Source organism: Eumetopias jubatus, unplaced genomic scaffold (genome assembly GCF_037043125.1).
Source record: "Eumetopias jubatus isolate StellerSeaLion01/CBP00866 unplaced genomic scaffold, mEumJub1_p1.0 scaffold_4, whole genome shotgun sequence".
Lineage (NCBI taxonomy): Eukaryota > Metazoa > Chordata > Mammalia > Carnivora > Otariidae > Eumetopias > Eumetopias jubatus.
In genome coordinates, this window is record NW_028274810.1 from 41,633,996 (window position 1) to 41,659,098 (window position 25,103).

Sequence of the window (25,103 nt, forward strand, 5' to 3'; positions counted from 1 at the left end):
CTGTCTTTTCATCTGAGTGTGTTTACTTTTAATATGCCTCAATTCACAAAAGGCTCTATTTCTCTGTCTGTGTTCCCTACAAGTAGAGAATTCCTGCATTAGAAAAAAACGGAATCACAGACACAGAGGGAACTCACACACAAAGAGATGATTGAATGCCAACGTTTTATGGAAGTATAACATATTTGTAATTTCAGACTCTTTCTCCCAATACTCATTTATTATTGAGATACTGTGGAATGGGCATAAGTTTTGGCTAATTCCCTTTTTAGCTATTTTAAGTAATCAGTAAACACAAGAACTATATTAAAATCCAGCACCCAATATTGAGTCCTTCAGCTTCTACCTGTTTTGTTTGATGGATTATTCACTGAAAAATTCATTCTCTGGAAAATGGTTATTTCTCACCAATTTTGTTGTCCTTAAGGATTAAGCTTTTTTGAGCAGCAGAACAACTATTTCTTTTTTCCCCCTCTCTAGTCCTATAGTAATTTTCATTATGCGCTATGATAATCTTCAGGGAATTTGAACGAGAACTATAATTCTGTTTCTTTTTACGTTAGTATATCACCTTGTACTGTATCGTGTCTGATTTGAAAGTTTAGCTTATCCTTAAATTTAACATGTCTGGTAATTATACTCATTAAGAACCTCTATAAATAGATCATGAAAAACCCCAATTCAGGGCAAGAAATGACCCAAGCAAAATTATCTACCTTTAGTCTGTATTCAAATACTGTTGTCCACAGAGAAGGTAATTTTGTTGCAGAAGGCTTTGAGGGAAATTTAGCATCCTGAACATTGGCTTTCCCTTGGAATTACAGTAAAACAGAATTTCAGATCCCTAGCTCCCGAGAGACCTGGTTCCAGACTCATATTTCACAAATGGGAAAACCGAGGCATCCAATAAGACAGTGAATTCTCCCAAGGCCAAATGAGTACAACCCAAGAACTCCTTCACATTTACCACGTGCTGAAGAGCAGGGTTTACTGCTTATAATTTTGTATGTCCTGTTGCCTTGGGTACGCTGATAATTTCAGATTTTTTTTTCTGGCTTTGAGTAATATTAACATTCAGTTTTGTCTTTGCAAATTACTTTCAGTAATTGAATGTGTTATCTTTTTTTTCACAGTCTGTGAGTTAAACATTAGACAATTCAGTTATTGATGAAAATGATAAGAATCAAAACAACCATAGGATCATGTTTTGAAAGAAGATTACGATAAACTGCTGCTGGGTTGGCTCATTGTAAACATGAGAAACAAGCATAACTTTACTAATGAAAAAGGAGAGAGTGAATTTTTTGATGTGCAAAACAAGCAAATGATTGTTATGATGTGCTTACATTTGGCAAAATCAAATTATTAGTATTAAGCTGAGTGTTAGGTTGGTGGCAGAAAAAGTGGATCAGTTATTAAATATGATATGTCAATTCTAGCCTGACTGAAATAATTACATAATAGCAATTTAACTTTTATTAAGATGAGGTGGGGGTTCTTTTCCTCTTTTACATATCTGGGGAATACTAAGACATGGCAATCTAATGAGACACTCATTATTGATCTGTTTTCTCCAAACCTACATATTCACAGGGCTCCTGCTATGAGAAAACACACAATATGAATAGAATCACTGGACCTATTATATCTTGGGCACAACTTCAAAACACCTTTACATATATTTCCTCATTTGTTCTAAAAAAGAATTCTTTTAAGGTAAAAGGTATTTTTAATAGTATTACCTAAAGTCACAAAGCTAATGAGTATTATAACTAGGATTTGAATTAAAATCTTCTACAGGGCCTTTACCTGTAGGAAGAAGGATACATAGTGTTTTTATTCGATTCCGGCTAATGAGGCCCTGCAAGAGATTGCCAGAGAAGTGGGTTTAGATCTCGCTGCAAAATAGCAGTCATGTTCATTTTGGCATGGCATACTCTTTCAATATTTTATGATTCTGTCTATATTACTAGGTAGCAAGGGGCATAGAGTGATAGGCTAACAAGTAGAGGCATAACCAGTCACTGGGTTAGATTCAATAAACAGAGTGAGAGAGAGGGACATCAAATTCAGCAAACCTCACTTCCACATTTGAGTAAAAAGTTATAAAATCAAAAAGTATAAGCAAGAAAAGTCCAAACAATTTGGAAAACATGACTTTGATGGGTTGATTAAGATTTGAAAAGCATTACTTTGGTAGGTTAATTAATATTCTTGTATAACATTTGGAGTCAGAATATTAAAATTTGCATAATCCTAATTTTGAATGCTGGTCTCCCAGGAGACTACCTCCTTATTTTTTTTTTTTTTTACAGATTACCATTTTGTTGCTTGGTGAATTCAGAGGTTGAAATTCCCTACTTGGTCCAAGGCTGACATTTTGGGATAATAACTAGCTAAGTGAGTGGTGGTAGGAAGGCTTGAACTAGAGCAGAAACCCAACAAGCACCACGGATGTGGAGGATGCACAGAGAAAAACTAAAACACAGTTGGTTCTGAGCAACAAGATTATATACCCCTGTGTCCAGAATACAAGAGAGAGGATGGACGTTGAGTTTGCCAAGATTTGTATGTTGCTGGGGCACCTGGGTGGCTCAGTTGTTAAGCGTCTGCCTTCGGCTCAGGTCATGATCCCAGGGTCCTGGGATGGAGCTCTGTGTCGGGCTCCCTGTTAAGCAGAGTGTCTGCTTCTCCCTCTTCCACTCTCCCTGCTAGTGTTCCCTCTCTCTCTGTCAAATAAAAAAATAAAAATCTTTAAAAAAAATATTTGTATGTTGCTTAGAGATGGGTTTGGGACAACATTCCCAAGAAAATTTGCACCTTTAAATAATTTTAAAATTGAGAGAAATCAGCACCTCATTTCCTGTTAGCCATATAAGACATCTAAAAATAGGAAATGTGGGCATTCATAAAACATGTTTCTTATTCATAAAATAAATTGTTCTATTTATGATACCACATAGGTCTGTTCACATCTTCATTGGGGTGTTATCCCCATTTGGGTATAATACATGCTACTTCTTCAGCCCTGCTCCAGAAAGACTAGTCTTTTGTTTTCTTGTATATTTTTTCTCACCTCATGGATTTCATGAAAAATAATAACCCCAGTCTGCACTTCCACATAGCTTCTTTTTTTTTATCCTTACCTGGAATGCTTTCCTTGGCGGTTCACTATATCTTAAGAATCAACCTGCTATTGCTTATCCCCTACTTTATTGTGTGTGTGTGTGTGTGTGTGTGTGTGTGTGTGTGTGTGTGTGTGTGTGTGGAGTGGCAGTCTCTAAACACACATATACAGAAATCAGAGGAAGAGGTTGAGGGTGCTAGGATAGTATTCCTGTTTCTTGAAAAGTAGTATACTTGGCTCTCTGGGGAGTACAGATTATGAATATACAGGCTTGGCAGAAGAACAAGGAGTTTTCTACCCCTTTCTCGGGCCTATGAATTGTCTTCTTAAATCTAGTACCATTGCCTTTCTAGCTAATGGACATTTCTTCAAGAACTACCAAGAGGCTGCTGTCAGTTTCAGTTTTTGGTGGTTTGAGTTTTAATGTTATTCTGTGCCTTCATTGCATTTTTGAAGTGAAAAATTAGGATCAATTACTTTTAAGATAACTAGCTAGATGACCTTTTAAGTTGGACTTTGATTACTCCCCTTTTTTATGGCAAACAGTATTGTAGCACTCTATTAGTTTTTTTAAAAAATCAAATTTTATACTTAAGATTACAGGTTTATTCATTAATCTAACATAGAGTATCTCTAAGATGTCAGAGCCAGGCTGGGAACACAAAAATCTTTGCACTAGCTTAAGGTAATGATCTGGACTCTTCCATTCCTTGGACTCATTCCCTGTTGGAACTCTGCCTACTGGCAGAGTATTTATACTGTATTTATAACTTTAAGACATATTTCACTGCAGTATGTAAAATTTTAAATTAAGAATATAAATTATATGAGCTTAAAACCTAACATTTTTACTGTGACTCTGATATATGACTACTGAAAATCTAAGACTTAATTCTGTACAATTTGTTACTTTATCTATGACGACTGTGTATTCAGAATCATAGTAAAATATAACCTGCACAAAAGTAATAAGTTGTGGTAAAATTTTAAGGGAGTTGAATCACACATTTTGCTAATTTTTAGAATAACTTATGTGCAAAAATGAAGCTTTGGAAAGAAAATGGGCTATTCTTTTTTATCCTCCAGATTAAACTGAGCTGTTACAATCTAAAATTTAGTTTAATAGTAGAAAACAAAGAATTTTAGATGTATTTTAAAAATTGGGTCTTTAATGGGTTAGCCTGGTGATGGGTATTGAGGAGGGCACGTTCTGCATGGAGCACTGGGTGTTATGCACAAACAATGAATCATGGAACACTGCACCAAAAACTAATGATGTAATATATGGTGATTAACATAACAATAAAAAATTAAAAAAAACAAAAAAAAAGAAAAAAAATTGGGTCTTTATTCAATTAGGACTAAATGTTAAATTGTCAATGATGGAAGTTATTTTAATGACTTTGTGGATGAATCATTCTACTCAGAAAATAATTCAAGAGTTTGATCCATGAATGACATTTTTTAATATTCATTAAATCCATTCAAAATGGATTGACCAAATCAGGGTTTAAAAAAAATATATATGCAGCTAAGTTTGCTCTGTTGTTTTCCAAATGATGGAATTTTCCTTACTTTCTTATAAAATTTGATGAAATCATTAACCATATATAACTGTATCAGCAAGGTACCAATTGTATATGTACTAAATAAAAAATTTAATTTTTCAAATATTTCCAGATATAGATGAGTGCAGTGAATCAGCTGCCTGTGGAGATCAAGCAGTGTGTGAAAATGTGGATGGTGGGTATAATTGCTCCTGCAAGGAAGGTTATCAGACATCCACAGGAAAAGCACAGTTCACACCTAATGATGGCACTTACTGCCAAGGTAAGTCATATGATTATATTTTATGTATTATCGAAGAACTATATAAAATATAATGCTACACAGTAGTAAAGCATACAAAGAACTACATCTTCTAAGAAATGTGCCAGTATTTTTTTTAATTTTATTTATTTGTTTGAGAGAGAGAGAGAGATCATGAGCAGGGGGGAAGGGTAGAGGGAAAAGCAGACTCCCAGCTGAGCAGGGAGCCCGACGTGGGACTCAATCCCAGCACCCTGGGATCATGACCTAAGCCGAAGGCAGACACTTAACCAACTGAGCCACCCAGGCACCCAGAAATGTGCCAGTATTCCATTATTATCTATATAATGAAATAAGAAAAAGTATCGTTTCTACTTAATGGAAGAAGTAGACCATATGTTTTATGTATTAACATATGTAGTTAACATGCAGGGTAATTACAGTCTTCCATTTTCCATAAAATATTGTGTATCCTAATGAATAAAAACAAATAACAAATAAAAATAAATAAGGAAAAATAAATGAATAAAATGAAAATAAACGTGTATTTCATTATGAATAACTTTTTTAAATAATTAAAAAGGCAAATGTTAACGAGTAAAACAAAAAATAAAACTCAGGTGTTAAGAATGTGTTTTTAACATTTAAATAAGGGAGTAAAATTATTGGAATCAATATAATCATCTTAGGAAAAAATATTTCATTTATTTATGTTATTTATTTATTTGAGAGACAAGAGAGCATGAGCATGAGCAGTGTGAGGGGCAGAAGGAGAAGCAGGGAGCCCGATGCGGGGGGGTAGATCCCGGGACTCCTGGATCACGCCCTTAGCAGAAAGGCAGGTGCTTAACTGGCTGAGTCACTCAGGCACCCCAGGAAAAAATATTTAAAAAAAACAGAATCTATTTTCTTTTTTTACAGAAAATGTGAGTGCGAACTGCCATCTAGATAATGCCTGTATTGCTGCAAATATTGATAGAATGTTAACAAAAGTAAGTAAACTAGTTAGATTAAGAATTTATTATATTTTGACATTTTGGTTTCCATTAAAATCCTTCCTACGTCACATTTTAAATAAAAAAACAACCAGTTGATCCTCATGTAGAGTTGAAACTATTTACATATAGAGATTTAAGTAGTTTGAGTCACAGGAACGATCAGTTTGAAAATCCCCAAAGTATTGAGGAAGACTTTGAGATATTTAATGTATATTACTTTTTCATTGTTTAGTATACCAGGAATTTTGTTTTCAACATATAAAGAAAGTTGATGAATAAAATAATAAAAACACACTTTGACCCCAGGCCCATTCCCACATTCTAAGAAGACATAATGAATGCAAGGAAATTTTGTACTTCAAAGGAAATGTTTCAAAGAATAAATAAAGTAGGACATTCACAGAATTGTCATGTGATTGAAAGTGTGACTCTCAACATGACTAACAGTGAGCTAAAAACAAATTTCCAATATATCACATTGTAAAGAATTTTCTCTGGTTGATTAAAATCTAATTCAAAATACATTATCATATATTATAACTTTTAAAAAGCTAATTTTTAAAAGTTATTAATTCAAACATTCTGTTTCTTTTCTAATTTCTATACTTTTTATTTGCTAACCTTTTATAAATAATTTCAAGTTTCAGTGCTGCATGTTATGGTTTAGGTGTAGTCTGATAACTTATTAACAATTAGCACAAGAAAACGAAACTTAGAATAAATTTAACATACAGCCTTTATTCTTAAAAAGATCCAGTAGTACTCTAAATTGGTTTCTTTTTTCTGGACTCATTTTTGTACAGTTTAGACACATAAAGGAACCTGTGGCTTTGCTACAAGAAGTCTATAGAGATTCTGTGAAAGATCTTTCACCGATGGATATAATTACATATATAGAAATATTAGCTAAAGCATCCCCATTACTGGGTGCCATGAATAGCACTAATTCAGCCAAGGACACCCTTTCTAATTCAACTCTTACTGTAAGTATGTTGAGCTTTAACTCAATATAACTGAGCTTTAAACTTTTCCTTACATCTGTGATTCATGGATTCCAACATTTTTAAAAGACACACTTTTTTTTTCAACAGGAATTTGTAAAAACTGTGAATAATTTTGTTCAAAAGGACGTATTTATAGTTTGGGACAAGTTATCTATGAATCATAGAAGAACTCATCTCACAAAACTGATGCATGCTGCTGAACAGGCTACCTTAAGGATATCTCAGAACTTCCAAAAGACCACTCAGTTCGATACTAATTCAAGTGATATAGGTAAGGAGCCAAGGTCAATTTCAAAACAATAGTGTTTGCCGAACAGGCCATTCTCAAAAGGGAAAGAAAGTATTTAAAATACTGTTAATTAAATTGTCACCTGTTTCATCAATGCAGAAATGAATGGCAATGTACATTACAAGAGTAATATGAATGAAGTATGAGTAAAAAGGATGAATACATAATATTGCCTCCTTCCTACAATCTTCACCTTGTCCTATTCCTGAGCTGTCTAGCATTTAAATGCTCAGAGTACATTACTCCCTTGTCATTTTGAGTTAGTCATCTCATGACTTGTTAGGATCTACCTTAGCCAAAGATAGTTCTAGACAGATTTTCTGATATGAAGCAATCAACTTAGCAAACTAGAATGTTTCCTGCTTCATGCAATCTCCTATTCAAAACATTCAGAATCTTGAATCAAATTAAAGATGCCTATAAAGTTGCTCTGAGGAAACAAAGAAATTTTTCTGATAATCATTGCATACATCTATATTATATTGTGTGGGTGACATCTTGCTATGCAGCAATAAGTATGCAAGAATCACCATCTCATATCATGATTCACCACTTATCCAAATTAAAGTAGCAAGCATTATGACTAATATATAGGATCCCTGCATGTCTGTGATATTCTTGAATAAAAATGGTGAACAATCCCAGGTAAAGAAATTATCACTCAAGAATTTAATTCAATCACTCTCCATATATGTAAATTTTATTATAGATACCACCCTCTAAGACATTGTGGTTGCTTGTCTTTGATTTAGTAATTATAATTTATGGCTCCCTTGTGTACATATGTATTTTGTCTTTTACTTAATCCAACAAAGATTAAACCATGAGTGTTACAGTGCAATCAGAAAAGTTAAAACTTGAATCAGATTTTTAAGATATAAATTATAATGTCTAAGCATGTTCAAAATATGCTCATTCTACTTGCCAAAAAATGTTGAAATACAATAATGATGGATAAAATACAATAATGATGGATAAAATTATCCCTCATTAAACAAATACATTGATTAAACTAACTTCAAAGAATTTATGATTTTCATGGTTTTATTTCAGCTCTCAAAACTTTCTTTTTTGATTCATATCACATCGAACATACTCATCCCTATATGAATGTGGATGGAGATTATATAAATATATTTCCAAAGAGAAAAGCTGCATATGATTCATATGGTAAGACTTTGATAGTCTTATATTCAATATGTCAGTAATTTGCAATAAATACTTATCATGCCTTTGATTGTATCAGATGTACACATAATGTGTGGTTTCCTATAGAAAATATTTGATGTTTATATACAGAATTTCTGACTTTGTACTCAAGATTTTCAGTCGGATGTCAATACATGGTGAGAATTTTAGCTGACAATATCTATGTCCTTCTTGTCTTGTGCCCAGTCACTGAAGCTGTTTGATATTGTTGAGATTCTAATGAAATATATAGAGGAGCTGTGATTTTATTCCTTCTTTTGCAGCAATTATAGGTGCTATAATTTGCATAGGATTCTTTTACTATTTCTTCTTCAGTAATCTTTCATATTCCTTATTTGGAGGCTGAATTTATAATTGGGTGAGGAAAACAAACAATGTTCCCAAAGACAAAAAGTTGGTGTTTTAGGTTTGGATTTCTTTTCCACTTGCCATTTCTTCGTCTTTGTACCATAAACTTCTCAACTAAAGGCAGGATTTCTTGGGAAATGGAATGCCAGTACTAGCAGGCGATTTGATGACTACCTACCCTAATTTCCTCACTTTATGGATAATGGAACTAAGGCACAATGAAGTTAATGGATTTTTCTCCATGCACATCAACAAATAATACAGAGCCAGTACTAGAAGGGAGGAAGTTAACAAAGAAATCAACCCTGACCAGCTTTTCCTTGTCACCTAATCAAGGGCAAGGAAGCAGCTATTTTAACCGTGTATCTGCTCTCTTAACGCAATGCACTTAGAAAAAAAAAAAATCTCTGCCAACAGAAGAATTGTTATCATTCTCAAATAGGTCAAAATATACTACCTAAGTGAAATGTGAATTATAATAGATTCTCAAAGAATATGTGGGTGGTCATAAATATAAGTGAAATTATATATAATAACACAGTATGGTCTCTAGTATAGACATCATTTCATAAATGGATATTGTGTCTATTTTTTTAATATTCTGCACATTCATTCTCAGAAGAACATCCTTTTAAAAAATTTTGTACAACACTAATGTGGGATTTTTTTCCTAACCCATTGATATTATCCTCTTCATTTTTTCTTGTCATTTTTATACAATGGTAAGAAACAGATGGCCACAAAACAAAGAAAAAATAACTAAGCCATACTACCACTGAATCCAAGGCTTTTACCCTATTACATCATATTCTAATTAACCAAGCACACATATAATATTTAGGAGCAAATCCAAAGACTGTGTTACACTGTTGAAATTTCAAAGACAATTTGAGTAGTGTTTAGAAGCTAAGAATAGAGCCGTTGAAAATACTTATTATAGTGACAGATGATGAAATTGTCATGGAATTAATTTCTCAAAGAGATCCTGTCTGAATGTATGATAGCTTTGTTATATTTGAAGATCACTCATGCAAACTCTGACACTTGAAAGAGACCATAATGTCAGTTCTCAAGAAAACACAGAGAGAAGTCTAACAAACTGATAAAATCTGCTTTATGATGTCTACATGTGATTATTTATTTACCAATAAATATTCATTAATAAAATACACGCTTCAAGTTAAAATCTGCATAGTGTCATTATTAGGAAAATAGGGAGGTTCATGGAAGAACAGGTGGATTTTTAATCTTTTTTTTATAGACTGAATTTTTACTTCCTGTCATTAGCAAATAAGCCCCTCATTTACTGAATGAAGGTACATATCTGATAAGAGAGTTAAAAGCTAAATCAAGCCAAGGGGCGCCTGGGTGGCTCAGTTGGTTAAGTGACTGCCTTCGGCTCAGGTCATGATCCTGGAGTCCCGGGATCAAGTCCCGCATCGGGCTCCCTGCTCAGCGGGGAATCTACTTCTCCCTCTGACTCTCCCCCCTCTCATGTGCTCTCTCTCTCTTTCATTCTCTCTCAAATAAATAAATAAAATCTTTAAAAAAAAAAGCTAAATCAAGCCGAGAATTAATGAGAAATCATGGCAATTAGAAGAGGCTCAAATGATGAGAATGGACAAATACTGAAACAATACTCAGAATGGAGCTAAGAAGGGATTTTGGAGCATTCTATGCAGCAAGAATCACATTTTACCCAAAGTCAAAAATTTGATGTTAAATATTTTCCTTGAGAAAAGATAGGAGTGATTAATAGATTTAAAAGATCCATCTTATCTTTTCGGGGCTTCATTTGATTTTGGACCAGCTCCTACTGCAACTTCTGAGAAGTCACTGTGATATGAACTGGTTCATCCATTGGACTAACTCAAGTTGACCTAAAAGGTTTTCAGATCCTGCTTCAGGCCCTGGTCTGTCCACAGCAAAGGCTGGGCTAGTTGTCATCACGTGGACTCTTCATAATGTCACTAGCCCAGCCATGTTAGACTAACTTCATTTCTTTCTTCGATACAAGTTTTCTTAAGCTGGCAGTTAACGGAAAATACTTTTATCTAATATACTTAGATTTCAGCAATCTCTTAGCGATGTTTCTTGTGATACCTTTTTAGATAAGATAACATGAATCATGATAGATTTTGGCAATTTCTAGTTCACATAACCATAGCAATATCCAAAAATATTATTTATTACTGTGACGTTGTGTGTCATGTGGAAGGACTCAGATTTGTATCACAGTTCTTTGTTTTAGATTTTTTTTTTCTTTTTCATTAACCTTGTTTCAAACTTTATTCCCAGGCTTCTTCAGCTTAATTAGCTGCAAAGAACAAATTGTGTCTAAGCAAACACTGAAAAGAGTTGCAGTGTCCAAGGGGCTTGGGCTTAAAAATATTAGAGATCTAGATTTTATCAGAGACATGAACAGAATTTTTTAAAAAACTGTCCTAATATACAGTAGCAGCTCCCGGTAACGTCTTCAAGTTTTATCTTCTTCAGAAGTTGACTCAATTCAGTTTGCTTCATTCTTGGAAGCTTCATCAGAATTCTCCACAAGATCTGGAACTTCATCATCATCCTCCTCTGCAGAAGCAAGTGGTGCTTCTCCATCCACAGATCATGTGGTCAGAGCTTTAACGGGTCTTTAAACTGGTCAGACTCTGCAAGTTCGTTTAACATACCGGGTAGCATTTCTGTCAGCAGCTTTGTCTCGGCCTGGCCTGTGATGGTGAAAGTGTTCGCCCCCAGGGATGCCTGCACTTGAGGCTTGTTAAAGTGGATCACTGTTCCTTAGTGTGTGAACATACGTCTTCAATACCACAGATATTGCTTACCCCTAACTTCTTTAAGGAGAACTGAAGTTTTTTATCATCCCTCGGCGCCATTCTCTGGACCATCCTCTTCTTTTGGCGAGCAGTTTCTCTCCCACCAATGCGCACTTGAGCAGTTTGACGAGTTTCTCCTGGTTCATGGTAGTTTCTTTCACCTTGTCGGAGCGGAAATGAGACCGCGCTGGGGACTAGGATTGGCGCTCAGGGGTTCTGCGCGGACCTGCTGAGATTAGGTGCACACTCGCAGTGACGCAACATGGCAGCTAGAGGGCACAGTTCTTCGTATTTTATGATAGAATCAACATTTGTATTTATGGTTTTGATGACTTTATGCCTTTCACATTATTCTGGAGTCACAAATTTGAGGAAGCAAATATAAAAGAGTTCTTTGTAAGTTGTCCCAGCAAATAAAGCAAATATATAATGTTTCTAGTTTAAAAATGTAACAATAATCATATTAATATAGGACCTTAAGTTTTACAGAAAACACGTGTATTATTTAATTTAGTCTCCACCTTAGCCTAGTAAGTAGCTAAAGTATTACTATTATCATTTTATAAATGAAGAAGCTGAAGTTCAAAGCAGTTTATCCATGGCCACACAACTAGGAACGATGACTGAAAACAGAACTTTTGATTCCAAGAATAAATTCTGAATGCAAAGTCGTTTAAATTTAATGTCCATAATTCTGTACAACAGATAGAGGAAGTGTATGACCTAAGTGGCAACAGCAATTTTAAAAAGACAATAGATCTAGATTTTGAGTTGTTCACATACTTAATATCAGTAATAATGAGCTGCTTCAAAAACCAAGACAATTTGAGATCCACTAATATAGGTGTAATGTCTAGGCTAAGGGAAAAATAGTCACATGATAATCTGTACTGATCAGGTTGCATTTCTAGTACTGGGTTATATGCTGATTTACTGCATTTGTGGAGTGTCAAGGGGCAGAGATAAATAGCTGTCTGGCAAGGCAGTAAATTTCTTACCTGGAGACTGCATACCAGTATGTCATCAATATTAAAGAGGAAACATTTCAGTGGGCATGAGGTGGAACTCAGTGTTGTCTGACAACTTGTTTAATTCTCAACTTCCTTAATACTCCAAGTTAGTGATAATTTTCTTCCAACATCTTTCTAATTCCTATCTTTGCATAGCAAAGTAGTAACTCCAAATTTTAATCTTTTAAGTGAATACATTTCACACCTTGGTTCTTAGTCAGGAGTGGGATATACATTTATCTAGGACTATTTTTCTCCTAAATATAGCCTGTGCAAAGGGAATGCTACCGTCCGTGATCAGTTTCACAGTCATGGAGGTCAGGGAATAGGTCTTAATATGATTTGATTATATAGACATGCACTTACTATGATCCACATTTTAGTGTCTAGGTATTCTCATGACTGGCCTTAGAGTAAAAACCTTTGTTAAATTTTTATGTTTATTTTGAGAGCCTAAATATATTTTTGTTTTATAAGAATTTCACTAAATACACTTATTTGATTGATAGGCAATGTTGCAGTTGCATTTTTATATTATAAGAGTATCGGTCCCTTGTTTTCATCATCTGACAACTTACTGGAACCTCAAAGTGCTGATAATTCTGAAGAGGAAGAAAGAGTCATTTCTTCAGTGATTTCTGTCTCAATTAGCTCAAACCCACCCACGTTGTATGAACTTGAAAAAATAACATTTACATTAAGTCACATGAAGGTAAGCTATTTTTCTGGTGACTATTGGTTATGAGTGTGAAACATTTAGAGAAGAGAACATTTTTTTTATTGTCACTTTAATTGTATGTGAATTCTTGAGTTTAAAAATTAAAAGAGTAGTTTCAACTAATTTTTCTATAAAACATTTTTGTACTTTCAGTGCTCTGTAATCTTTCTAATAAATATCAAGGAATTTTACACATTTGATTCTCTGAAATTGTTATATTTTAATTTTATTTTTAATTACATTGTTCATTTTGGAAGTCTCCATAACTTTTAAGAATGAGTTATAAAAATGTATCAGAGCCAAAGAGATAAATGTCATTTGTGTAATGACAGAGTTGTTTGATTACTAATTGCCATTTAAAATAATATTTGCAGGGATTTAAATTTTGATTAAAATAAAATCACAGAGAAGTTTACAATATTTCATAAAGAAATTAGCTGAGACCATTTTATTCCTTTATGGTTATTTCAGATCTTTTTCAAGCTCATATGTAATTAAAACCCTATCATAATAAACACTAGAAAGAATTAAGTATTTGGGTTTTTTATATACCTAAAAATGAATGAGGAAACTAAAGATCATAGATTATTTGCTGCTTTTTTACAGTTGATGGTTTCTTGGACTTTCGATAGAATTTCAGTCCTAGTATGTGATTAAGGTACCCCTGATACTCCATTTGGAGACCCCTGAAGCTGGACAATTGTATTTGCATATTTATGGGGGAGGGAGGGGACTAAAAGAACATATATGCTTACACACAATACAAATGTGTCACTGTAAATAAAGACATCTAATGTAGAGAGAAACTAAATATAGAAGATAAAGAAAATAGTAGCTCAAACCTAAACATTGGTAGGCATTATGTTGAGAAGAGGGTGTGAAATGTTTTAATGTTTTAAGAACGGAAACGAAACTTAGATATTTTTAGATGCTAACTGACCTTTTGACACTAGAATTAAAACATTGTTCGTTCACATGCTCTGATGGGTTTTTCTGCAGTTTTTACTAGTGGAATGTTTCGGCAGCTAAAGAGATGCCAAGGACAACCCACTTCACCAATCTCTGACACAATCACAAAACAAAACACAACACACATTTAAATAAAAATTCTTCACCAAAATTCATGGGAAAACTTGGTTATCCTTAATCTTCCTCTCTGTTCAAATCTTGTTCCCATTCAAATTAATGACTCCTATGAATTTTTATCATTTTCTTTTGATGACAGACCTACATAATTCATGGTTTCCCTCTTTCTGAGAACAAAATTTGGATCCCATTGTTTTCCTAAAAAAAATAGAAGCTATCTCATATATAACACCCTCAGTTTCCTGATTCCCTGATAATTTATTTGCAGTTTCACCAATTAGTATATACTTCTCCATTACCTCAAAGGAGGTAGTTGTCATAATATTATGTTATGATCACTTAATATAAATATGTGATAGAGAGAACTCTATTTATTAAACAATCATCCTGTAGTCTATGCAATCAGACCCTATCTCTGATCTTGTCTTCAACTGCTCTTTATCTCATTCACTGTACCCGAACTATACTGGCTTCCAGTGTTTCTGGAAGATTCCTATCCAGTCTCAACTCAGAACTTTTCCATTTTCCACTCCATCTGGAACCTTCTGTTCCCAAGTCTTAGGGTTTACTCTCTCTGTCTAACTTCATTGAGGGTATTTCCTTTAATATCATCTCCTTAGAAAGTCCTCCTCCGACCAATCTCAACTACTTTCTCTCTCCTTCCCCTGGTTTATTTTTCTTGTTTAATAATTTCTCATCTCATGAGAATCTAAAATCAGCGGTGCAAATACTTTTTCTGTTTTGTTCAGTATTGTATTTTTAGTACTTGGGTCAATGACTAATACCCAGTATATTCTCTGTAAACATTTATCAAATAAAGATCATATGATAATTATGTGTCCTGCACTATTCTAAATGATCTCATTTGATGATACATAATTCTCACAACTTTTGTGACACAGGAATTGATAAAATATAGCATTGTTGCAGTAACTTCAGTTCTTCCACAGAACGCCAGCACTCGTTTATTAGCATTGATTTTGTGCTTTACTTTTTAGGCATGGTTGTAATTATATTGATACATGAAATGGTATTTTAAATATGAGAAGTGTGATGCTATATGTATAATTCTTTCTCTTTTTTCCATCAGTAAAATGTCTCTTTTTCAGACCACAGATAAGTATAGGAGTCAATGTGCATTTTGGAGCTACTCGTCTGACACGATGAATGGCAGCTGGTCTTTGGAGGGCTGCAAGCTGCTGTCCTCAAATGAGACCCACACCTCATGCCGCTGTAACCACCTGACACATTTTGCAATTCTGATGTCTTCTGGTTCTTCCATTGTAAGACAATTTTCCATCATTTTGTATTTATAAACCTGCCTGTTTTTTTTTTTTTTTCGTGTTTACATACATCAGGCAAGAGAATTAATTTTTTATGTTTCTTTGGGTGCAAATATATTTAGTTAACTGATAAAACCCCAAAACTATCTTTTTTAGTCTTTGTTTTCTTACCTGCCTTGTATGACATATTTAGACTGGATTTTAGGTTATTTTTTTTGTCTAGGACCTACCTAGTCTATGATAGCTAGTAGGTTGTGCATTAAATACCTGTCCATTGACTCTTAATTTTTAATGTTGCTTTTAAAAACCACTTACATTTTCATGTATCATGGTCTTTAAGGGCCTTTGCCTTTGTATTGAAAGTTTATTTTTACCAGTTACAAATTAGCTAAAAATATTTGAAACCAGGTCAATAAGTACTAGCGCATTTATAATTATTACAATGTTTTAATAATGTAGAACTGTACAAGATTTTTAAACACGAAAGATCTCTCTACAGCGAGTAGGTGTATGCTGTTTTTCGCATCCATAATATCTTTCTTTTACACTATACAGTTTCTTATTTTATATCACTGTATCATAATCTTCATTAAATTACAGTTCATTTCCATGTCTACTGAGAATCCATCAAATATATAAAGTGGCCAAATAAATCTGCCTAACCGTAATGTCAGTCACAAAGATTTTTTTCCTGAATGTTAAGTAAGCAAAGAAGCCTCTACTCTCTGTATAAGATATAAATATTCATCTGGTTAGAATAAAACCAACTTTTCCCATTTCAAAGTCTCACAACTTTACTGTTTTGATATTCTATATATTCAGCATTTCTGATACCGTTGTTTAATGTGTTTTAGATGAATTGCTGCATAGAAATAAGACTTGTTATCACCACTGATAAATCTGTTTTAATTAACCATTTTCACATTACAATAATGAATTGCCTTTCTAATATCATGAAACTGATGACGATAACATTGTTAAACCATACACTAATATATACTATGCCCAGGAAAAAAAAGCACTAATTACAGAACTTTTAAAGTGCTACATGATTTATATCAGATTTCCCTGAATATTGAGCATTTTCGAAGGTACAAAATTTTTCTCATCTAAATGCACATTTGTATTTTTACATTTTATGAACATTTTGATTAATGTTTCACCAAAAAAGGAAGTTCATTATATGTTGTAGTTCCTTTGACAAGTTACTGAGTTATTCTCTTAACAGCTTTATTATTATTTTCCCTTAGGGTATTAAAGATTATAATATTCTTACAAGGATCACTCAACTAGGAATAATTATTTCACTGATTTGCCTTTCCATATGCATTTTTACCTTCTGGTTCTTCAGTGAAATTCAAAGCACCAGAACAACAATTCACAAAAATCTCTGCTGTAACCTATTCCTTGCTGAACTAGTTTTTCTTGTTGGGATCAATACAAATACTAATAAGGTATGTAGCTCTCTCTTACTCTCTATTTTGTTTTCTAAATTTGTACTTTCCTAAATATATATGTCATAGAATCACGAATTATAATTAAGAGCTTAAAGGGCAAATGTACCATATACTTTATTCCTAAGTCTTTTCTAAGTTTGCTAATGCTAACATACCTAAAACCTGCCTTTCAATTTCATTAAGCACAATGTCCCTTGTTATGATGAATCATTGGGACAAATGAAAACTTAGCAACATACTGAAGAAATAGCCTTTTTTATTTTTTGCTTTGTTTTTTACGTGGGCATTAAACAAAGGCAGAAGGGACAAAAAGAGAATTAGAAATAAAAATTTTATCTTAACACAGGGACTGAATAGAAAAGCAGTGGGTTCACAGGTTGAAATATGACAAATTGGCTCCACCTAGTCACTGCACTTTCCTAACTACCTATCTCCCCCCGTTACTGATGGAGGGCCTTACAGAACAATTTCTATATTGTGTTAATCTGGGTCCTCCTAGAAGCAGACATTAAAATGGAATTCAACGTGCAATAAGTTAATTAGGCAAAATGGCTGAGAGATAATGGGAAGAGAGAGACTTGGAGAGCCATCCGACCAAGATGCAGGTCTGACCCCCAGTAAAGGAGAGAAGGAAGAAAGGACAAGTAGTAGGTGGAAGCATTTTACACAGCAGTGCCGTTCTCAGGAAAGCTCAGCATGGTTGCAAGGAGTCCTTTGAGAAGACCTTGAGCCAGAGTCACGTGGCAGGGGACTCCTCTGTGTAGCAGCCTGTGGGAAAGAACACAGCAGCTAGAGCTCTAGGTCAGCTGCCCTCCATGCAGGTAGAGACTAGAGAAGTGTATCCTCAGGACCACAAGACATTAAGTTGCCTCCATATTTCCATCCCTGTTAGAAATCTTTCAAATACTGACACTAATGCCTAGTTATCAAGTTCTTCTTCTGAAGTAGATGCCACCAAACATCTATTTTAAATAGTATACCCTAAACTATAAACTTCATTTTTTTTTTTTTTATTTTGCAGGGGTAGTCCTGACACCTGCCAATTTTGTACCACCCACTATCCTCCAGTGCCTATTTCCTCCTTCAGTTTCATCTCCCCATTACCCTTACCCCAAAATATTCCTTAGAGTGTTTATTTTCAATTCTGTTTCACCTCTCAAGTTCTTCCCATTTTCAAGCCATATGTCAATCTTACTTCCTGACTAAAGTAGTTCCCAAATTTTGATCACTAGTGACCTTTCTGTTCTCAACCTTATATAGTACTCCCAATATATTTTAGTATATAATCTCATTATGCTTGGATCGTACTCTTTTTGATTAAGTGCAATAGGCATGTAAGTGTGTATTATGTTCTCTTTCCAGCAATAGATATTGTTAGTTCTATTAGTGTGTTAACTGTACTTCTTCCTCTGTTATTTCTTATAAGCCTAATTCCAATTCTATGTGTGAAGTACTAATAAATAATATCTAACTGAAATCCATCTCAAATTTGCCTGATAATCTTATAACTTAAAGTGACTCCATAATGGATATTTTTGCAAAATATATCATCATTTGTTTTATAAACTTAATGTTTGCCACAATAATCAAGACACTTATTATATTTCATTTACCATAGTATTAGCAATAATTTTCATTCTTTGAGCATGAATAAAATTAAGGAGAGGAAAGGCATCTCCAAAACAGAAATTAACTTAAATCATAACACATTCACTAAGATATCATGGTTTACATGTGACAAATCCACAACTTCTCACATGATATAAATGTATAAAAGCATAACTCTCTGGACAAGAACAGTAACTTAGTTCTATCACGGGATTTCTTCACAATTGAGGCTTCACATTGATGAAGCTCAGCTGGAAGTGGGACATCTTAAAAAACTGGCACTTGATGAGAGGATATTTTAACATGATCAAGCATTATATCAAGTGGCATAATTTGAGGAGAAAGTCAGGATTTTGTGTTATGCTAATGTGAAAGCAAACAATGCTTATGGTTTCTTTCTTTCCTTGATTTCTAGCTCTTCTGTTCAATCATTGCCGGGCTGCTGCATTATTTCTTTTTAGCTGCCTTTGCATGGATGTGCATTGAAGGCATCCACCTCTATCTCATTGTTGTGGGCGTCATCTACAACAAGGGCTTTCTGCACAAGAATTTTTATATCTTTGGCTATCTCAGCCCGGCTGTGGTAGTTGGATTTTCAGCATCATTGGGATATAGATATTATGGCACCACCAAAGTGTAAGTTAAGATGATCTCATAAGTATTTGAAATGCAATTCTGAATATGCTCCATGTATCATTGAAAATGCTGCTTTGTGAAGTACGTACAAACATATTTATAGATTTATTATTTACTTTTCAGATGTTGGCTTAGCACAGAAAACAACTTTATTTGGAGTTTTATAGGACCAGCATGTCTAATCATTCTTGTACGTATATTTAACATTGGTTGGAATTCCAAAAAGTGATGATTAAAATTCACAGCAATCGGGCATTACTCTGAGGGAAAACAATAATTCTGAGCACAATACAGTATGTCATTTATTAACATTTTATACATATTCATCATGATTGAGAAAAACATATATATAAACACATATATAAACACACACACACACACACACATATATATATATATATATATCTTAAATTCAGAGGTATTACAATTCATCTGCCCCTCCTGGAGGAGGAGGAGATATTTCTGCATAACGTATAGGAAAAGCATTTCTCACTTATCAGTAATGTCTGAGCATACTTCAATACTGAGAGTTTGCCAAGCAGCTGATAATCTGGCATTTCAGATGTTTACAGTATTTAATCTTCTATCAATGATCAGTGATCCTTGAAGATTAGACTGTCATCTTTATAGTTTTATCATCCTCATGCACCCTGTCATCATGAAAGTGATTTTAAACTAAACTGCGACATCAGAGACAAGAACCCACTATTTCTCATGAGCAGACAAGTCATATATTGATAGTCCCATTTCAGTGAGGAAGAGGGCCTTTTAATTCTTATTGGAAGTGATTTCAAACTTACAAATTTGGCAGGTGTTATATGTTCCTTTCTAAATAAAGACATTTTTAGATGTCTCAAGAGCATTTCTAAGTGCTGTAAGTTTTCAAAGCCATTCTGAATATAAGAGTCTGTCAATGAACCTGGGAGGTCTGACAAGGCTCTAGAATGGAATGAATTGTCAGCAAAGGAGCTGTGACAACATTTTGGACAACTTTGTCCCAGATGTTTTGACCATAAGCTAGCTATCTTTTTTGAATTGTTTTTTCCCTCACTCTTTCCCCTTGTGTTTTTGTGGTTGTAAGGAAGCTGCTAAATGGAGAAAGACTTGAAAGGTAAAGCAGAGAATTTTCACCAAGGCTTAGTTTTTAATGGTATGGGTGAAATAAAGTGAATTCGGAGGCTATATTTCCTCATCATCACAGAAAATTGCTTATAATTCTCCCAACAAATCCAGTAATATAAAAAGAAACCATTGGCTAGATTTCAGCTAAAACAATTTCAGAGTTAGTTTATTATACTTCCAAAATTTTCAACCCACATGAGAATATAGACTGAATGTTGTCCCTTCCATATACTTTCATGTGTTGTCCTGATAGGAATATTTTGTGTAAACACACTCTCTATATATTCTGATTTTCCTGGTTCCATCTCTACAGAATGGACCGTCTCTGATATTGTTTTGTACAAGTGAAAGTTCTTTGGATCAGTAATTCTTATAATTAAGATGAAAAGTAGTGGGCCAGAAATTATAGTCAAAACAAGAAAAATAGGAGTATTTTTCTCTTAAGTAAGAAATGGAAAGTGTTCCCTGAAGTTGTTTTTTACTTTTGCTTATGTAAGGGAAAAGATAACTTTAGATTATCTTATAGTGAAGTCTACAGATTTTAGATGGGCTTATCTAAAAATGAGTCCTGCTAACTTTCCTAGAAGCCTAAATGAATAACATCACACTGTCCTCGTCTGGAATTAATGGACCTATTTATCTTCCATAGTTTCAGTATGATAATCATTCCATTTAACCTTAGGGTCAGGCTACTTAAGAATGGATGAGGCCCCTCAGTTTTACTCTAAAACTGAATAATGTTTATCTTCTTTAGTATCTTTAAAAGCAGCAGAAATTCCTTAATTACTGAATTGAAGTGAATTCATTTATTCTAGTTATTCCTGCTTTTCTGGGCTAATCGTGGCTAATTATTATTATTATTGTCACTGTTATTACTGGTTTTTTCTTGTTGTTATTATTCAGCTATATGTTGTTGTCAATGTTATTATTCAGCTGTATGAGACAATGTTAGGTGAGATACATCCTGTTGTCCCAGAATAGTATACATCTTTAGTTCAGAAATGAAGTAAAAGAAATATTGGGCATCAAACATTTGAAAAAGGGCCACTAACAGTTTGGGTCTGACACTTCCACGGGTCTGATAAAGAGACAGTAGGACCAGCTGTAGCCCCGTAAGAGGAGTGGAGATGGAGGCCCCTGGTCAGGGATAGCGGTTTAAAACTAGGAGTCCTGGGCGCACCTGAGTGGCTCAGTCAGGTAAGCGTCTGCCTTCGGCTAGGGTCATGACCTCAGGGTCCTGGGATCGAGCCCCACATCGAGCTCTCCTCTCAGCGGGGAGTCTGTTTGCCCCTCTCCCCCTGTGCTCTCTCCCTCTGTGTTCTCTCTCGCTCTCTCTCACATGAATAAATAAATAATCTTTAAAAAAAAAAAAAGAGTCCTTGACCTTTGGAGGAGAGCAGTGTTCTTTATGAAAAGCTTTTCTTTTAGCTGCCAGTGAAAAACAGGCAGGGGCTCCCCTGTCTTTTGGAAGACAAGGTGTGGACAAGTACTCTGAAAGGTTTGTAGAGAATGGGAGCAGAAATATAGTAAGAGTAAAATTATCGTTCTGATCCCAGATCAAATGCCAGTGTGACTGGATTTTCACATCTCGTTGATATATAAGAGCAGAGCATAAAGAGCCAATTTTTATGCTTGACATATGTCCCCTGACTTTGGGCCAAATCTGAATATAGAGACTAGACCTATTTTTGTTGGAGTTTCCTGCAAACTGCATGCCTACTGGAGTATTTTTTGATAGCAGGGAAGGAAAGGATTATTAGATACCATGCCTAGGAATAAAATGAGGAAGGAACACATAAAACTTCAGGAAAAGTTAGAGAAATGGACAAAAGTTGTAGGGTTGCCCAGAAGGTTGCCAGGTCAAAGCAAAATTATACACAACTAAAAGAATGGGTTCAATAAAGGTGAGGTTAAATGATGGCATGACTGTCCTTCTCTGAAGAATAGAAGGGGCCAAGATGGAAAGGAAATTCTATAAACACCAAGAAAATCACATATACTATCTAAGTGGAGGCCATCACATAAGCCAAGATTACCAGCAATAGTAGGAACCAAACTAAACCGAAGTGATGTCATGAAGCTCCATCAGCGAGAGATAATCAGGCCCTTCTAGCCTCTAACAACAGAGGAGTTGAGCTTTATCAATGAAGGGACAGCATCTGAGAACCAACTATGCTGCCCCACGCTCGTCTACATAGATCTACTGAATTGAAAGTCATTATCCCAGGGCGCCAGGGTGGTTTAGTCAGTTAAGCCTCTAACTCTTGATTTCAGCTCAGGTCTCGATCTCAGGCTTGTGAGATGGAGCACCGTGTTGGGCTCTGCACGGGGCATGAAGCCTGCTTAAGAGTCTCATTCTCCCTCTCCCCCTCTGCCTCTCTCTCTCTCTCTCTCAAAAAAAAAAAAAAAATCATTATCCTATGTCTGGGTGTACTCTGGTAGGTAAGGATGCCAAGCCATGTAATTAAGTTTGCCAGGTTAATTGGCTGTTATTGGGCATGATGGGAGAACAAAGGAAATATCAGAATTATCCCCTGCCCACTATAGTATCAATGAGGATAAAGCAAGACAAAACAAATAACAAAGAACAATATATAATAAAATATAAGTGATACTGATAAGATGTGGGAGAGATCAATATGAGCATGACAATCATTCAACAAGTCTTCATTGAGAAAGATGAACTTGTTTGTAGATGGGGCAAGAAGTAAATTTGGCTTTACAGCGGATTCTTAATGTGAATTTAAGTGTCTACCAAGAAGCCCCAAAAACTTATCAGATTTCCCTTGAAGGTAAACAGAGGGCACAGACAAAATGGCCACCATTGTGCATAAGACAATGCCAGAAATAACAAAATTATCATCGTCTGTCTGTTATTAAGAATAGTCAAGAACCTGAGGTGCCTGGGCAGCTCAGTCAGTTGAACATCTGACTCTTGACTTTGGTTCAGTTCATGATCTCAAGTCCTGGGATCCAGCCCCGCAGGTTGGGCTTATGCTCAGTGGGGAGTCTGCTTCTCTCCTTCCCTGTCTCCCTCTGCCCCTCCCCCCCACTCATCTGTGCATGCCCTCTCTCTCAAATAAATAAATTAATAAATAAATAATCCAAAAAATAAAAAGGATAGTCAAGAGTCATCATTTCATGGATTCATCACATCCTAGTCTAGATGCCACAAATTATTTACAAGTTTTTCTTCCATAAACTTACCCATTTCTTCTCCACTTTCAGGATCAAACTATTGCTATCCCTTCCTCATATTCTAGTATTTATAACAGGAATTTTTTTTAATTTACAATTTATTAAGCAGCTACTACTCAGAGCTAATAGTCTCCACAAATCACCCACATTGTTATTATCTATTCCATTTTATAGTTAACAAAAAATAGGATTTGATTCAAAATGTTAGGAGATTGGCTCAAGGCTTTAGGTCTACTGAAACTTGAAACTAGAGCCACCTTTTCATTTTACCTTGCCTCTTTTGCAATTTCCTTATTGACCTATCTTTCTGCTGCCATTCTCTCCGATTTTGTTTTAACCTGTCCATAATAAACAGCCCCAAACTCAGCTCAAACAATGGCAACTATCAATAAAAAATAACATTAATGTTAAACACTATTATGTTCCTGACACTAAGATAAACATTCTCTTCTCCATGTGTTGTTAGCACATTTAATCTAATTCTTTAAACAATTCAAAAATGGCTGCATGTGTGTGTGTGCGCGCGTGTGCATAATTATTTTATTTTGAAGGTGGAAAAATTGAGGCGTAAAGTGATTACACAGCTTGATTAACAGCTAGTAAGTATCTGAGCTGAAACTTATATTCATGAAGTTGCCATGGCCTGCTTTCTTAATTCCAGGGCTGATATTCCCCTTTGCCTATAGGCCAAATTCCATACGCTGGAATGTCAAGTTCTCGTGATGTAGCTGAACCCAGCCTATTTTCAGCTTTTTTTTCCCCACACTGCTTAACCCCACAAAACAGCTCCTCCAAAACTTTCATCCTTATTAGAATACTTGCTGTTCTTGAATATCTTCTTGGTCCTTTGCACTCAGTAATCCTACCACCCTGTGCACAGTTCTGCCTGAAATCTTATCATTAATTAATACAGGACTTGATGAAAACTTTTCCAGATTTGTAACTAATCTCTTTCTCCAATGTATTTCCATAGACTTTTTATTCAAACCCTCCATAGTGCTTTCAGTGCTCTGTTTTGTTGCACACGGTAATTTTCTGTGTGCATTACACTACGCATCCCCTACCTCCAAACACCCAGAGTTTCTTCATTTACTGACCATATCTTGCTCAATAATCAGTGTCATTGTGGTGCACAACCTTACTGGCCTCCACTCAGTAAATTGCAGTTATTCTCTACAGAGCAGCATTCACATTGCATTCTCTATGAATCCTAGACGATAAAACTGACTCCTTTTGGTCACCCCAGAATATAGAAGTATTTAGTAAGTCTTTAGTAATTATCTCTGTATTTTAATTAATCTGTTAATAAAAACCATAGTAATGAATGAGGCAGGAAGAAACACCATGAGATCCTTAAGCAATGTGACTGCTCTGTGTCC

At 34.8% G+C, this 25,103-nt stretch overlaps 1 protein-coding gene across 2 annotated transcripts in view; it reads left to right on the forward strand.

The window, feature by feature from the left end:
- ADGRL4 (adhesion G protein-coupled receptor L4) overlaps positions 1 to 25,103 on the forward strand; it is a 113,314-nt gene that overhangs the window by 66,127 nt on the left and 22,084 nt on the right. The window contains exons 4-13 of one of the 2 annotated variants that reach the window (XM_088022963.1): positions 4,808 to 4,957; positions 5,858 to 5,928; positions 6,738 to 6,917; positions 7,026 to 7,209; positions 8,281 to 8,397; positions 13,126 to 13,328; positions 15,530 to 15,703; positions 16,954 to 17,157; positions 19,184 to 19,404; positions 19,528 to 19,594. In XM_088022963.1, coding sequence (XP_087879089.1) covers positions 4,808 to 4,957; positions 5,858 to 5,928; positions 6,738 to 6,917; positions 7,026 to 7,209; positions 8,281 to 8,397; positions 13,126 to 13,328; positions 15,530 to 15,703; positions 16,954 to 17,157; positions 19,184 to 19,404; positions 19,528 to 19,594 — 1,571 coding nt within the window. The remainder of the gene's footprint in view (positions 1 to 4,807; positions 4,958 to 5,857; positions 5,929 to 6,737; positions 6,918 to 7,025; positions 7,210 to 8,280; positions 8,398 to 13,125; positions 13,329 to 15,529; positions 15,704 to 16,953; positions 17,158 to 19,183; positions 19,405 to 19,527; positions 19,595 to 25,103) is intronic. The other variant, XM_028102569.2, reaches the window with a different exon arrangement.